At 51.7% G+C, this 15,530-nt stretch overlaps 2 protein-coding genes across 2 annotated transcripts; both read left to right on the top strand.

Annotated features, from left to right (window-relative positions):
- Nucleotides 1–6,105: 6,105 nt before the first annotated feature.
- On the top strand, nt 6,106–13,429 carry LRRC43 (leucine rich repeat containing 43). Its single transcript, XM_030959154.1, is given in 13 exon segments — nt 6,106–6,509; nt 6,511–6,612; nt 6,690–6,944; nt 7,183–7,293; nt 7,415–7,554; nt 8,163–8,401; nt 8,968–9,146; nt 9,467–9,629; nt 9,800–9,939; nt 10,067–10,141; nt 10,410–10,586; nt 11,128–11,203; nt 13,269–13,429. Coding segments are annotated over 13 exon segments (2,007 nt in total). The 5' UTR covers nt 6,106–6,320.
- A 598-nt stretch (nt 13,430–14,027) lies between these two features.
- B3GNT4 (UDP-GlcNAc:betaGal beta-1,3-N-acetylglucosaminyltransferase 4) lies at nt 14,028–15,146 on the top strand. The gene has a single exon (XM_030959059.1). It carries the CDS (start codon nt 14,028–14,030, stop codon nt 15,144–15,146), a length of 1,119 nt encoding a protein of 372 aa, XP_030814919.1.
- The last annotated feature ends 384 nt before the right edge of the window (nt 15,147–15,530 follow it).

The raw sequence follows: 15,530 nt of genomic DNA, 5'->3' as shown, positions 1-15,530 counted from the left end.
AGGTGACAAGAGCTCATTGCCCTGTGAACAGTGCTGGAATTACCTTTGGATCTGTTTGTTTGTTATTCCCAGAGCAGGGCTCTGTATTCTCTGTGGAGTTTTGGGATTGATGTCAGTGTTAGGCACTGAGCTACTTAAGTCCATTTCAAAATGAAATTAATAAATCTGCCTTTAATGACTGATTTTTGTTTTTCTCTGGTAGGACACTCCAGCTCTCTGTGCTTCAGTTGTCAGCTCCCTGGCATTTTGGATTTTCTTGCCTAGTGGAAGCAGCAGTGAGGCTCTAGTTGAAGTGAAAGGTAATAGAAGAGTGAGAAGAAGGATTTTATTTTAAAATCACCGCACAAGTGTTTTTGCTGGTTGATGTTATCCTTGTGATTGGTGCTTTTGATTTGATATTTCTCATGAGAACTTCTGATGAGTCAGGCCTGCAGTTCCAGGAGGTACAGCAGGGTTCAAAACCCCTGCATTTATTTTTTCAGAAATCACAAGCTTGATCTCACATAAAGCATTTTGGTGGGACTGAAGAGCAGTGCTATTTCAACAGTGATAAACCAACTCTTCAGCCTCCCTTCACTCTTGACCAAGCACTACAAATGCCAGAGTTATTGCAGTGATGCTATCAAAGCTCTCTGGGAGGAAGCTGTGGCTGCAGAGCACTGTTTCTGTATTACTGATTTAGTGGTGGTTTCAGGGAGGCTACTGTAACTTCAGCTGAGGTGCCAAAAGAGTTTGTGAAGTGGTTTCTTTTTGTGGCTGGCACTGCTAATCCTTGAACACTGCCAAAAGTGGACCTGCACTTGCTCTGTGGAAGTGATGCCAAATGAAATCACTGCTGTAAGTGATTTCACAGCCCAGGGCTCTCTTTATTTCTAAAAGAATGGAATGGAATGCTCACTGTATTTTTATTTCTTTATTTTAACCTGTATTTTCCCTCAGGAGCTCATCTCTGCACTTTCTCCAGGAGATGGGCAGACAAGGAATGGTTATTTGGGTGCTGGGGAAGTTCCCTGTGTGCAAACCCAGAAGAGCCCCTGTTGTCATCCAGAGAGATGTTTAACACCAGAACAAGGTGTGTGTGTCACACCCCCAAAGCTTTTCCACCACCAAATGGAAACAAACCCAGGAAGGATGAGACTCATCACATCCCTGGGTCCTGCTGCTCCCTTCTGACTCTCCTTACAGAGCCCATCTGTGGCTTCTTCATCCAAACCCTTCATTCCTCACAGGCATCAAAAACTTTGTTTTCAACCGGGATAAAAGGGGAACTGCATGTCAGGAGATCTTTGCTGGTGACCAAATCATGATCACAGCAGAGATGTTCCCTGTGGCACAGGTTTATCCCCCAATCTGCAGCCCTCCAGGGCTGGGGAGGATTTATGTGAGCCTGGTAACCCTGCATCAGGAAGGCCACAGGGCTGCAGGTGTTCTCTCAGTGCTCTGCCTGGGGCTGGTGCCTTTTCCTCTCTGCACTGACTGTCTGAGTGTTCCCCCTGGGGAAGAAAACTCTTCTGTCTCAGGTAGCTCTGAATGTTCCCCCTGGGGAAGAAAACTCTTCTGTCTCTGGTAGCTCTGAGTGTTCCTCCGGGGAAGAAAACTCTTCTGTCTCAGGTAGCTCTTCCCATGATGTGAGTTTGGACAGACCTTCTGACTCACTTTGACATCTCAGCACTGCTGAGGAAACATTTCCCTTTCTAGGGAAAACACTTTTGTTGAGCTATTTATATCTTCAGAAGGTGAAACAAAAGCCGTGCATGGGAGAGGAAACCACAGGGAGCAGCCCTGTATAATCCTCTGGTTCAGCAAGGCTTAAGTGGTTTGTCAGTCCTTCACAGTGGTGATGTTTAAGCCCTCGGGGTGTGACTGTTTTCCTCCTCTGAGAGGTTTTCTGACCGCACCTGCAAAGGTCAAGCAGGTGTTGCTTCAGCCCTGGGGATAAGCACAACCCCAGGCAGTGATTTTTTTTTCCAAGCCACTCTTCTTTTTATATTAAAAATGGAGGCTAGGAGGTTGGGGTTTTACCTTCTTCATTGTCACCACTATGTGACATCTCCACAGTTGTGTCTGAAATGGGCCCTGTTTGGGAGAAATTCTTCCCCTGGCTCCAGCAAGGAGCTTGGTCCCTCAGTTCCTCTTGGGAAACTTGAGTGCTTTTCCAGGATCCCCCTTCAGACTTTTGGGGGGCTGGCAGTGTAACTCTGTTGATATCAAACCCACTTTTCCTGGAGAAGTCTGAGCAGAACAGGGCCAGTGCAAAATATATTGTAAAAAAGAATTAGTAAAAAAAGAATCCAGCAATATTTGTTTTATTTAATATTTTAATTAAGTTCCAGTTTCTATCCGAAGGTGGTAACAGGAAATGAGTAATGCCATTCATTTACTAAGTAGCAAATAGATCCTTCTCAGTATTAAAATATAGAAGTTTAAAATATGAATAAATAAATATATAAACTAATTGCTTAAATAGATTTATAAAAATAGATGTGCTGTATAAATTCATAAATAAAATTCCCTGGTAGAGAGAGAAGTACAAAATCAGCCTGCTGACAATCAACTTTTCTTTTGAAAAACAACTGCAAGATAAAAATATAAATAACATTAAAATTCCTGAAATTATACTTTGCTTATATATGTCAGGGCTGGTTAATTAAATTACTTTGACTCACGTTAGTCCATCCTTATTATGTGCTGTTGCAAATAAGACAATATAAATAGTTTTATAATAAATACATTCAATAACACATTCATCCTTTAAATATTAAATTAAACTGGATTATATAGGTATAGAGCATAGCAAGTATATTATCAATGGCATCAAACTGATCTCATAACCCCTGGTAGGTCTCATTTACAGGGACCTCTCTTCAAGTTATTTTTTCATCCTGGCATGTCAAACTGCTGCCTCAGAGTACAGCCTTTCTGTGAGTTGCATGATGTCCTCATATTTCTTTAGAACCCACCAGATGTAGGTTTTTGTGTCTGCCTGGCTCATGGAGTGGCCCTGGGGCTGCAGCTGGGGCAGGTGCTGGCTGCTGCAGGTGTAGAAGGCAGTGCCCTGGCTCAGTATGGTGCCCAGCTGGTTGAGGTTGGCCCGGACCAGGTCCTTGGAGCTCTCGGTGCAGAAGGTTTCTATGTCAACTCCCAGGCTTTTCAGAGCATTCTGGATGTGGTGCAAAGCACAGCAGTCTGCCTGGAAAGCTGGACATGTGGGGATTCTGTCTGCCATGTCTCTGGCCTCGGACCTAACTGTCCAGGGCTCAGAGTGGAATGTTGCAGAGATACACTTGTTCTGTGGGAAAGGAAGAGAAGAGAGAAATGGTTAAATTGTTGATCCTTTGGTTTCCCTTTCTCACTTGTGTACCTGTTTGTGGGGTGTTTGGTTGTGTTTCAATCTTGTATTAACCCTTCCATCCCTCTGATCAAGCAGGCATTGCAGGTCCCCATGCCTTGCTTGCCTTGGTTCTCAGCTTTTCTAAACCTTGGGTTCTGTTCTTTGCTGTAGGGGCAAGATTTACCTATTCCAGAGAGCTGGTTTGGCCTGTGTGAGTTTCCTTCGGTTTCGGCAGAGATGGTTTTAATTTCAGAAATGAATTCAGAGGAAATGTCAATGTTGATTTTTATCAACATGCTCTTGGGAACACAGTCCCAGGAACTGAACTTTGTCTGAGGCATTGGCACCTGGGTTCAGTGAAGGTTTTTCCTTTCTAAGGAAAGGATGGGTGAGCAGGATTTTTGGCAGAAGTGCTCAAGCACTAGGGTCAGACTGAAGGGCAAAGCAATTCTCACCACATTTCCAGTGACCTGACTAGATTGCTGCCAGAAGATGCCCAACAGGACTCAGGAGACTGAGAAGGAACACTGGGAATCAGGAAGATCCCAGCAGCAATGACCTGAGGCAAAGTCACCCAAGCTCTCTGCAGCTACCCTTGCTCCAACTGCCCTGAAATAACACAGTGAACACTTTCCTTCTTGCATGGAATACAGAGAAGAGCTACTTTAGGTTTTAACCCAAATACTTCTTTTCTGGTGGTTTTTCTAATGTTTTCTAATAATTCAAGAGATTTCTCCACAGACATAGACACAGCACTTGGAAAATGGTGCACTTACATAGAATTCAAACAACTCGTGTGCTTTCTGTTGTATTACTGATGCATAGGTTGGTATCTCTGTAGTGAAATGATTCTGCCTCTGTCCTGTAGTCACTCTGCTTTCTGATGTCTCTGTCGGTGCCATGGAGCCCAAAGGAACCAGTAAACAGAAGAGGAAGATTGCAAACTTGTTGATCTCTGCACTCAGATGAAGAGAAGAAACCAAAAGGAAAGAGAGAATACAATGATTAGTCTCAATCTTCTGCACAGCTTTTTGCAAATCTTAGTAGTTTTATGCAAGGTGATACATTTTTAAAGCATATAGGCACAAAGTGGCTGAGCTAGAGATGAACATCAGCCAGGGCAACCCTACAGCCTGTAGCAAGGGTAAGTCACACCCACCTGCTCTGCATTCCATGGTGGGATGGGACAGCAGTGGCTTGGCTGGGAACTGGCCTTGGAGCTGGTTCTGGAGCTTCTGCCTGCCTGGAGTGCTGTGGATGGGGCCAGCCTGGCTGCATTTAAGTGCTGGGGAGTCCTGCGTCAGTGGCTCCCCCACAGTATTTTTTTTTTTTTTTTTGCCAGTGATAATTTGGGTTTTTCCTTTTTTGAAAGATTATATCGAAAGTTGATTCAAATGTGTCTTCACTGATTGTGATCTACGTGCACAGTTTCAAACTGACATAGAGGGTGTCCTGTGTCATCTCTTTGATCTTGCCTTGGCCATCCTATCTAAATCCTTGGGCTCTCCAAAGTGTGGGATTTAGAACATAAACTCTTGTTTTATTTATAAAGGTGGTTGGTTATTGCTGCCCAAAGACATTGCTTCTTCTGCAGAGTCAGTGTAAGAGTGGGGCAATGAAAAACATTGTGTGCAAGGTAGGTCAGGCCTCCAGTTCCGTGTGTAAATCCTTTTGCTGGATGCCTGTAAGACCCTGTTCCCAAGGGATGCTCAGGATCCTCCCTTCCCATCCCTGTTGCCTCTCCAGCTCCCCTGAGGCTGTTTTCTGCTTCCAGTAACCAAATGCAGGAAATTCTCATACACACCAAAGCAGAATAGGTTCTAAGTAATGCCAAGGAAAGTTACCATGGCCTACAGAAAGGACACTTCTGGCAGACACTTCTTTATTTGAGGGGTTTCACTATTATTTGGTGGGAAAATGGAGTCAGAGAGAAAGAGAGATGTTTCCTTGTGCGTGGTGTTATTTAGGAACGTCCCTACAAAGGCAGTGGTGGGTACAGATGGCTCTTTTCAGGCAGAAGGGTGATCTTGGAAGGTTTCTTGTTTGGAAGCACCAAACCTGCACTTGGTCAGTGGCCCACAGGAAGATCTGTGGAAGGTGCAGGAGCTTGTACATAAAAGATGCCACTGGGCACTGCCAGCCCTCTTCCAGCTCTCCCAGATGGGCACAGCCAGGGAATACTGGGATCTGGTCTTCTCCCAAGAGCAGGAGTATCTCTTTGTGCAGCACTGAAGGCAATGGGGCCAAGTTATTTTAAATAGTGATGCAAATAAAAGAAGCAGAATTTTTACAGCTTTGCTTTTCCACAATTCAACCACAGGTAATTTTCTTTCAAAGATTTTCAGAAGATTTTACTTCGTTTTCTTCTAAGGACAGCACTTTACCTGGTTATTCCACTCCAGGACATGCCATTATCTCATAGCCTGCACATGCTGTACACCTCCTTTCCGGTCTGTACGGGGCTGTGATAAGCTGCTGAGCTGATAAGGGAGCAGGTCAGCATCCGTCCTGTAAAACCCAACCTGAGAAGTTCAGCTTTCCACCACGTAACCATCAGACACCACAGAGCAACTGCAATTCATTCGGTGAAGTTCTGCTGACACGCGCTGCTCTGTCAGCTCTCTGAAATGGAATTTGTGGCCATTGCCGCAACACCTATCGCTGGAAAAAGGAAATCAATCTCTGCCTGTGGAGACCTAATGCTGACCTGACACACAGCTGTGCCTTTTGTTCCTTGAGCTCACCTACTTTTTCCAAGTGTGGGAGCTGGTATTTTCAGCCATGACCTTGTTTTCTGGCCTTACATGGTTGTGTGGCAGTGTCCTCCACGTAAAGGGGAGAGCTGGGCTTTTGGAGCTGCCTGAGACCCTGACTGCTTCTTCCCTGAACCCTGAGTGACACTCAGGACACAGATAAGGGAAATGGCAAATTCCATGCCACAGGTCCCCAGCCAAGCACGAATGCTGATGCTGCACCCTACAAGTGCAGCATGAGGCCACCTGCCCTTTCCCTGGTGGGGAGCAGCCCCCAGAACCCAGTGGGAACCAGAAAAACAGGAATTTATTCCCAGCCGGGCAAGCTTGGTGCTTTTCCAGACCTGCTCCACCTCTGCTTGGAGAGTTTGGTTCCATGGCAGCATCTCCTAGCAACAGGGACACAGAGCCAGGGGGTTCCCTGCAGGCTGGGGCTGCATGGCAGCACCCGGCAGCGTCTCAGCTGCTTTTCAGGAGTACCTGCAGCACCTGGGGCTGCAGGACTTCCCCTGTGGCCTCGGCAGCTGGGTAGGGGTCTGGGGGGCACAGCTGTGGGACGTGGCACAGGGCTGCCACTGCCTCTCCTCTCTCCCTGTTCTCCACAGAACAAATCCCGCTGCTATGCCCACAGGAGCTCCCGGGCACAGCCAGCGGGGCTGGAGGAGGCTGTGCCACCAAGAGAGGAGACCCCTGAGGTGCTGCTGGAGCTGCTGAGAGACCAGCACAGCCCCTGGGCACTGCCCCCCGACTGCAGCCCCCAGGCCCAGCGCCTGAGGGAAGTGGTTGTGCTGGCCCCCGAGCTCCTCCATGGCTCCAGAGTCTCCCAGCTTGTCAAGTCCCTGCGGATACTTGACAAGGGGGTAAGTGCAGCTGCTGGTGTCCACAAAGCTGTGTCTTCCTGCTGTCAGGGAAAACATGCTGGGAAAAGGACACCTTCCATCCCATGGTCTTCCCAGGTGCTGCAGCTAGAGTAGAGCTTCTCCCCACAGCCTCCCCAGGATGTTGAGCTAACCCATGTCACACAGATCGAGATGTGTCCATGTCACCCTGGCCACAAGGTGCTTCAAGGACAAGTTGGTCAAACCCAGCTCTTTGCAGGTGGAGGAGGTGGATGAGGGTCTGCTGCAGTTCCAGCAGCTGGAGGAGCTCATCCTCAGTGCCAACCACATCAGCAGAGTAACCTCAGCCCACCTGCCCAGGACTCTGAAGGTGAATGAGCAGGATGGGGCAGGAATTCCCATGTGGGAACACAGGGAAAGACAAACAGCTCAAGGAGGTGCCAGGAACAGCTAATTTCCAAGGTGTTTGTTGTTCCTTCTGTCCTGGGCAGGTGCTGGAGCTCTGCTACAATGATGTGGGTGATCTGCAGGACCTGTGTGCTCAGCCACCCCCGGAGCTCCAGCACTTGGGGCTGGGCTACAACCAGCTGTGTGGCCCTTCCCAGGAAAAGCACCTCACTGTGGATTTCTGGTAATGCCACAGGGTGAATGTGGGCTCCTGAAAGGGAAATGAGCAGATGTGAACAGCTGACCTCAAGCCATGGAGGTGGCCCTTTTTTTGGGAAAATACAGAAGGGAAAATTTTGGGAAAATTCAGAAGGGTTGTTCCTTTGCTCTGTGTCTACTCTCTGTGCAGAGTAGTCTGTCTCTGCTGTCTTCTGTCTCATGCCCAGAGGTTGTTTTGGTCCTTAGCAAAGTGTGGAATGGGGAGATTACCAGGGGAACTGCCCTGACACCCTGCCCATCCCAGTTCCATTTCCCTGGACAGTTTACTTTTTCTGTGTCCTTCCCAAAGTCACTGCTGGAAGTCTGTAAGCATCTGAAGCATAGACTGCATCACCAAATGGTTCAGGGGGTCATCAATGGATGCTAAATAAATGTTTTTGTGTTGTGGGGCAGACTGGCAATGGACTGTATGGTTCAGGGATTTGGAATTGGCCTCCAGATTGGATTCCTCAGTTCAACCCTGTTTGTGCTGGGCAAATATGATTTTTTTTCTGTTTTTGCTCCAGGGCTGTAGCTTTCTATCCTCAAATAGGTGCTGGCTGCCTTACATCTGTCCCTGGGTTCTCTCCTTAGGCCAAACCTTGTCTCCCTTGACCTGAGCTTTAACAGCCTCACGGACCTGCTGGGGCTGGTCTCCCAGCTGTCCACCCTGCAGAACCTCCGCATCCTGCTGCTCCAAGGGAATCCGCTGGCCCTCATCCCCGCTTACAGAGGCTTCCTCGTGGACAGCCTGCCCAAGCTGTCCATCCTCGATGACATCTACATATGGCCTGAAGAGAGGCAGCAGTTCCAAGAGCTGGCAGGGCAGCCAGGTGAGCCCTGCCTTTGAGCCTGCCCATGCTGACCCTGTGATTCAGGAGTGGGGTTTGCATTGTGGTTGTGTCATTACAAGTGAGGTAATTTCTGACTTAGGCCCAAGAACAACCAATCCCAGTCCCAGCACTGCCTCAGTGTCCTGGCCTGTCCCAGCTTTTCTTCCCAGACACCATCTGGTTTCTGTACTGGGGAAGGTTCTCACATGGGGCTGCACTGTCTGCACACAGCGGTGCCACCTCTGGGGCACATCCCTGACTGGGATGAGAGCAGGAGGCTGGGGACACCCAGCATGGGAAACCTCTCTTGATGGCCCCCTACTCAATGAGTTTGTGCTGGATGTGCTTTTTGGAGATTCGAACAGGAGGAGCAGAGCAGCCAAGGCAGGAGGAGTTTGCATGGCTTTTAGTGACGCCACGTGGCAGTGGTTTGTCACAGCACTTGCACAGGCTGGCACCGAGGGATGCCAGCAGGTGGGACACGAGACCTGGAGGTTTCTGCTTGCTCAGTTCCTTCCTCTCTCTGGAAGTGCTGCAGCTTCATGGCAAGATTGTCTTCCTTTCAGAGCTGATCAGGAATGAAGCACGACTGGTGGTGAGCATTGGGGAGATGAAGGGACTCCCTAATCCTGAAGATTTTCAGCAGCTGGGGCTTGCCTGCGAGGGTCCACTGATCGCTTGCAGCTACTGTGTGACCTACCAGTTTGCAGAGGGAGAGGAGCTCGAGGACAGGGGCAGTCCTGAGGTTGGTGCTTGATTGTGCTCCTGGAAACAAGCAGCATGGCAGGGAGCAGCAGGGGGAACTGCATCTCCAGGTTATAGGGTGATGGGCCTGGTGTGGGGAGCAGCAGTGCTGGGGACAGAATTCCCATGTGGCTGTGTTCAGCAGGACAAGCCCACATTCCACATCCCTCTTGGGGAGCCCAGAGCTCTGCACGTGGGAGGGAACTCACAGCCCCCCTCCTGCTGATTGTGGCAGACCCTTTCCCTGGCACTGAAGTCCCTTCTTCCCATGAGGGTGGGCTAGGGAATAGGATTTTGGAGGCAAATCCATCTCTGTTCCAGGGAACAGAAATCCACCAGAGTCCCACAGTGGCCACCCTGGATGTGGACAGCTCTGCTCAGGACACAGAAGAAACAAAGAGCCATCAGGAGCCTGCAGCCACAGAGGAGCCCAAGGCCCACTCTGGTAATGAGGAATTATAGATCTTCTGTTCCATGTCTCAGGGCAGGTTTATAGCTCTTTGTGGGGTGTGGTGGCATCAGGATGTCCCTTGCAGTGCCAGCTGGGCTGTTCCTGGGACTGATGGACAATGACCTGGCACCAGCTGTGTCCTGGGGTCCTTCTGTCCTGGAGAAAGAGAGATCTCCTCTGAACTTCTTTGTGTCCCTACACAGCAAAGGTTTTTGCCACCCCTGCACAGCCCTGGTCGGACACTATTGACTACAGCTACAGGAAGGAGCACATTGCCAAGGACTTGGTGGGGCTGAAGTCCTACCTGGAGGCTGGAACCATTGTGTCAGTTATGGAGGAGAAGGTGAGGGTGTGGCTGAGCTGGATGAAGGGGGAAGAGCTGCTGGGAGGCCCAGCCAGAGGCATCACATTCCCTCTGGGAGGCAGGCTGGGATGGCAGTGACCCTGGGCCAGCTCCTCTCTCCGGGCAGGTGCTCTCGTGGCCTGTGGATCCAGAAGAAAACTCTGTCACAAATAAGGAAGGACAGGAGCTGAAGAAGAATGGTGCAAAGGTAGGCTGCCAGGAGAGAACAGTGACCAAATTCTATCTGAGCTGCAAAAACAGTGATGGGAGAACAAGGACCCTTCTCCTGGGTCAGTCTGGTGTGTCAGAGAGTCAGACCCCTCCCAGAGTCCCCCCTTTCTGTGGGCAGCAGCTGTTGACACACACCTTGGCCAGGATGCAGTGGTGAGCAAGGGGCTGGGTTGGGGTTGCTTCTCTGATAAAGGGACCCCAGCCTTCTGCTGAGGCCTGTCCCCATGTCCAAGGACAAGCAGAAAAAGAAGAAGAAGAAGAAGTCATGTGAATACCGCAGTGACCCTCCCATTTGGAGCACCCTGGCCACCACGAGGGTGACCTTGGAGACCCTGCTGGCCACTGAGAGCCTAGTGGCAACTGTGTGTGACTTTGGGATCCTGATCCCTGAAAAACCACCAGTTCTGGACGAGAAGGTAAGGAGCATGTCCCAGGGCAGGGCTGCAGGCTGGGGTTCAGCAAATGCCTTCTCTGGCCTGGGCATGCATGCATGCATGCATGCATGCATGCATCCATCCCTCCATCCCTCCCTCCCTCCCTCCCTCCCTCCCTCCATTCTCCTCTCCCCAGCATGGGGCTGACATAGCCCTGCCTGACCACCATCCATCGCTGCTGGTGTGGTTATTTAAGGTTGATATTAATGAGCAGTTCTGCTACTTTTTCTGGGCCTAGGAAAATAGATGAGTTTATTTTTCCATTCCAGAATGTGTAAGCAGCCACTCGTGCTTCCTCTGGTGCTCTCTCTCAGCATGGCAGCACATGCCAGCTGTACCAACTTTCTGTTTCCTGGATTCTCTTCTCTAAGCAGCCACTCTGCTGTGCTCCTGCTCCCCCTCACCTCTGTCCCCTGCCCCTGAAATCCCAGGGACAGCACCCAGATGATGACAGCTGGCACAGGAGTGAGTGAGGGCAGTGAGTTTCAACACAGCCTTACTGTGGAAACGTCTCTCTCCACAGGAGGCAAAAAAAGGCAAAGACAAGAGCAAAAAACCCAAAGGAGAGAAAGGAGACCAGAAAACCGCGGCTTCCAAAGGTGACAGAGGCTGGAGGTGGCGGGACAGAGGGCGGGGTGTGTGAGAGAGCAAACAGGAGCAGGGCCCGGCCACCCTGCCAGCTCCAGGAGCAGGGACTTACTCACATCCTGAGCCTCGGGCTGTGAATGCAGACATTGACTGCGGGGCTCAGAATAGACACAGCCCGGACTCTACGAGTCGGTGTCTGCACAAGCACCCAGGGTAGGCTGCCAGCTGCCCTGGGACACTCACACCTACAGCACCCTGTGCCAGGGGACATGGGCAAAGCAGACTTTTGGGCGAGAAAAGTGCTGCCCACGGTGTCGGCTGTCAAATGTGGGCGGTGTCGCGGGCGGGCAGCTGGGCAAGGGCTGCCTGGGGTGCATAATGAGCTCCTCATTCCCTGCCAGCTCGCATCTCCAAGGACTTTGCAGAGGGGATTGTTGTTCTCTCTGGTTTGGAGATGAGATGCACAGAGAGCCCCAGGTGCCCCAGCCAGCCCATGGCAGGGCTGGGAACAGATCCCAGTGTGCTGTCACCCACCAAGAGACCACCCTGACTCCTCCAGGTGTGTCCCCTGCCTCCCCAGTGCAGAGCTCAGGGCTGCTCAGCCAGCAGCCTTGCTTAATCTACCAGAGGCAAACCTCACCCTGCCTCTTGCAGGTTATTTTCCCATCAGTCTTGGTTCTGACTGCAAAAACAGCAGCGCCAGCACATCAGAGGGGTCATGCAAGAGCGGGAGGAAGTGGGACAGGGAAGGGGTGGCCAAGCAATGCTGAAAAGCTGCTCCTGGGTCAGCAAGGGCATGGAGAGGGCCAGGCCTCCCAGCACTGCTCAGAGCTACCAAAGGAGCTTTGTTTTCCTGCTCTGGCATCGAACTTAAGAGTGCAACTAACCCACAGAGCTCCAGACTGCTTTCCTGTGCCCTGTCACCACAGTAAGGTCCCCATCTCTGGGGGGGCTCTCAGAGCTCTGCAGTCCTGGGCTGCATTCACAGAAGCTGGTGGCCTCCCTTAGTGACCTGAAAAGAAGAAAACTCATTGAATTGCTGTCCCCCACAAGAAGATGTGTATTTGCAATGTACACTCAGCCTGTTTCTGAAACAGGCAGCTGCTCTCAGACAGCTCAGCTTCAGCAGTGGCTGTTCCTTCCTTCCTTCCCTCCCTGGTGTGTGGTCAGTGCGTGCAGGAGGTTTCCCTTCAGCTTGAACGAAGGTAAAAGTGCTGTTGTGTGCACAGAAGTGCTGCTGCTGCAGGAAACCCACAGCAATTAGAGATTTGTGCTTAATTTGGTGTCCCCGTGTGCCTGTGCAGGTGGGAGATGGCTTGGCTGCACTGTGAGGCCACGGAGTGCCAAATTCACAGTGCCTAAAGATGAGCTGCCCCACAGCTCGCTACACCCACTGTCCCATGGCTGTGACTCACCAGAGCACCCCAGCTGTGGCTTTTGTGGGGGGCTGCTCGAGCCCTGCTGAGCTCAGTGTCTGCACATCCTGCCTGCCTGTGAGTCACCAGCTGCTCAGGGGTGTTGGACACTTGCACATCACCTGGGGACCGCCCTTGGAGCTGTGACAGTGGCCATGCCCCGGGGCACAGGGGGTGACTCCCAGCCCAGCAGGGCTGTGCACGGACCAGCACTCTCACAGCCGGGAGCTGAGGCTGATTTGCATCCCTCAGTTCTGCAAATGCACACAAATAATAAGTCTTCTCAGAGGAATTGGGATCACTTCCAGACGGCTCAAAGAGGAAAGGCAGCAGGCTTTGTCACAAGTGAACCATTTGCCCAGGCACTGAAGGATGTCTTCAGAAGTAGTCTCACGTAGGACTCATTTTACCTCGCACTTGATTTTCCAGGATCCTTGAAATAGTTTATTTCTGCATCTTTCTTTTGCCCTAGGGCAGTTTCACAACAATCAGCAAGGCTGCATCCAGGTCAACTGCCAGCCTAAAGATGCTTTTTGGGCTTATCATCCAAAATCATATTCAATTTCCCCTGAAGCCCAGTCGCTGCTGACACCCTTGCACACTGCTGCTTTTACGATCATTTACTCTCTCAAGACAGTGACAAATGTACTTCTTACCACAGGAAAAGGAAAAAACAAAGACGCTGCTGAAGTGGAGGAGGATCAAGAGCCCCAGCCAGTGCCGCTGACAGTTCAATTCCAGATGCAGCTGCTTCGATGGCCCTTGGCAGCCAGCACCCAGAGCCAGGAGAACGTGGCCATGGCAGTGGGGAGGACTCAGTGATGTGTCCATAGCAGGAGCATGAGTGGAAATAAACCACACGGGAACCCTGTGCGGAGCCTGGTGTAGCTGAACCGCCAGAGCTGGGAGATGCCCCGGGGCTCCTGGCGGTCTGTGGCTGGTGCTGAGCTTCTGCTGGAGCCGGAGCGGGCAGGGGATGTTGGGTGGGTGTGCGGGGTGTAGGGTGGGTGTCCGTGCCCGGGACACGCTGCCCCGGTGCCGGTGCCAGCCCTCCGCATCCCCGGGGCGGGGCTCGGCAGCGCCGGGGCGGGGCGGGGGCAACTCCCGGTGAATCGCGGAGGGAACGGAACGGCAGCTCCCGGTGAAGCGCGGAGGGAACGGAACGGCAGCTCCCGTGAATCACGGAGGAGGCTCCGCAGAGCAGAGCAGGGCGAGGGTTTTGCCGTGCGGGGTCACCGTGGAGCGGCTGCTCCAGCCCGGTCTGCGCGCCCCGGCGGGACCGGGGGCTCTGGACCGTCCTCACCGGCAGCACCGGGTCCTGGTGAGAAGCACCGAGCCACGTCCCCGTCCCAGGTAAGGTGGGAGGGAACGGCTCGTGTTCATCTGCCCGCACGGGGCCGGTCCCCCGCCGGGTGCTGCCATGTATCCCAGGATTAAAAGCCTGGCGCTTTACACCTTCTCAATCACGCTGCTGGCCTGCGTGTTTTACATGAAGAAGGAGGCGAAGTTGGCAGCATCATCAGCAGAGCAGAAAGTGGATGTGGTGGATCACAGACTGCAGCGTTCTGTTCTGGACAGCGCTGAGCACAGCAAGTGTTTGCCGAACTTGACCTTTGCCAATTCTTCTCTCACCCTCCCAGAGCCTCACCGAGTCTTCCTAACCTACAAGCACTGCAGGAACTTCTCGGTCCTGCTGAGACCTTCCAGGTGTAGCAAAGAGATGTTCCTCCTGCTGGCCATCAAGTCTTCCCCCATCAACGTGGACCGGCGCGTGGCCATCAGGAACACATGGGGGAAGGAGGTGTCCATTGGGGGCAGGCACATCAGGCTGGTGTTCCTCCTAGGGCGCTCCGAGGCCAAAATCCAGCTGCAGCCCCTGCACCAGCTGCTGGCTTACGAGAGCCAGCAGTTCGATGACATCTTGCAGTGGGATTTTGTTGATGACTTCTTCAACCTGACCCTCAAGGAGCTGCATTTCCTCCGCTGGTTCACGGAGGATTGCCAGCACGCCAGGTTCGTGCTGAAGGGCGACGATGATGTGTTTGTCAACACTTACAACATCGTGGAGTTCCTCCAGGAGCTGGACCCTGAACAGGATCTCTTTGTTGGGGACGTGATCGCCAATGCCCGGCCCATCAGGAACACCAAGGTCAAATACTTCATTCCAGAGCCCATGTATGGGGCCACCTTCTATCCCCTCTATGCAGGAGGAGGGGGATATGTGATGTCTAGAGAGACAGTGCGTCGCCTCCAGAGCACCGCAGAGGACATGGAGCTCTTCCCCATAGATGATGTGTTTGTGGGAATGTGTCTGGCAAAGATGTCAGTGACCCCAAAGAACCATGCTGGCTTTAAGACTTTTGGGATCCAGAGACCTTTCAACCCTTTTGATCCATGCTTGTACAAAGAGCTGATGGTTGTGCACAGACTGAACCCAACGGAGATGTGGATCATGTGGACGCTGGTGAAGGATGACAGCATTAGGTGTGCGGTGTCAGTGACACACAGCTACAGCAGGGGCTGGAAAAGGAGCTACTGATGAGCCCAGGGGTTGTGGCTGGTCACAGGGTACTTAAACTAAAAACCAGGTTGTGGTAGAAATGTGTCTGTTACTAACAGGCTGCACTGGACCTGTTGTGGTTTGGTTTGCAGTGAGTCTTTGTCTGTTGGGGGTTACTTGAAGCAGTTGAATTGTCACAGGGTGGGGATGTGGTCAGTGGCTTCCCAGCCAGACTGTGCCAGGGGAAGTCACAAGTGCCACCTGCACTGCTGGCCAAAGTCAGTCTCATGTGGGACAGCCAGCGATGACTAAGGAGTCACAGAGCATTTGAAACTTACTTGAAGGCATGGAAGAAAGGCCAATATGTCCTGCTGGGTCTGCTGTCCCAGGGCAGCAACCCCACAGCTCCTACCACACAGCAGG

This window comes from Camarhynchus parvulus, chromosome 15 (genome assembly GCF_901933205.1).
Source record: "Camarhynchus parvulus chromosome 15, STF_HiC, whole genome shotgun sequence".
Lineage (NCBI taxonomy): Eukaryota > Metazoa > Chordata > Aves > Passeriformes > Thraupidae > Camarhynchus > Camarhynchus parvulus.
This window is presented reverse-complemented; position numbering and strand designations above follow the sequence as displayed.

Excerpts from the sequence above, each read along its gene's own strand:
- B3GNT4 (XM_030959059.1), top strand. The coding sequence starts at position 14,028 with ATGTATCCCAGGATTAAAAGCCTGGCGCTTTACACCTTCTCAATCACG.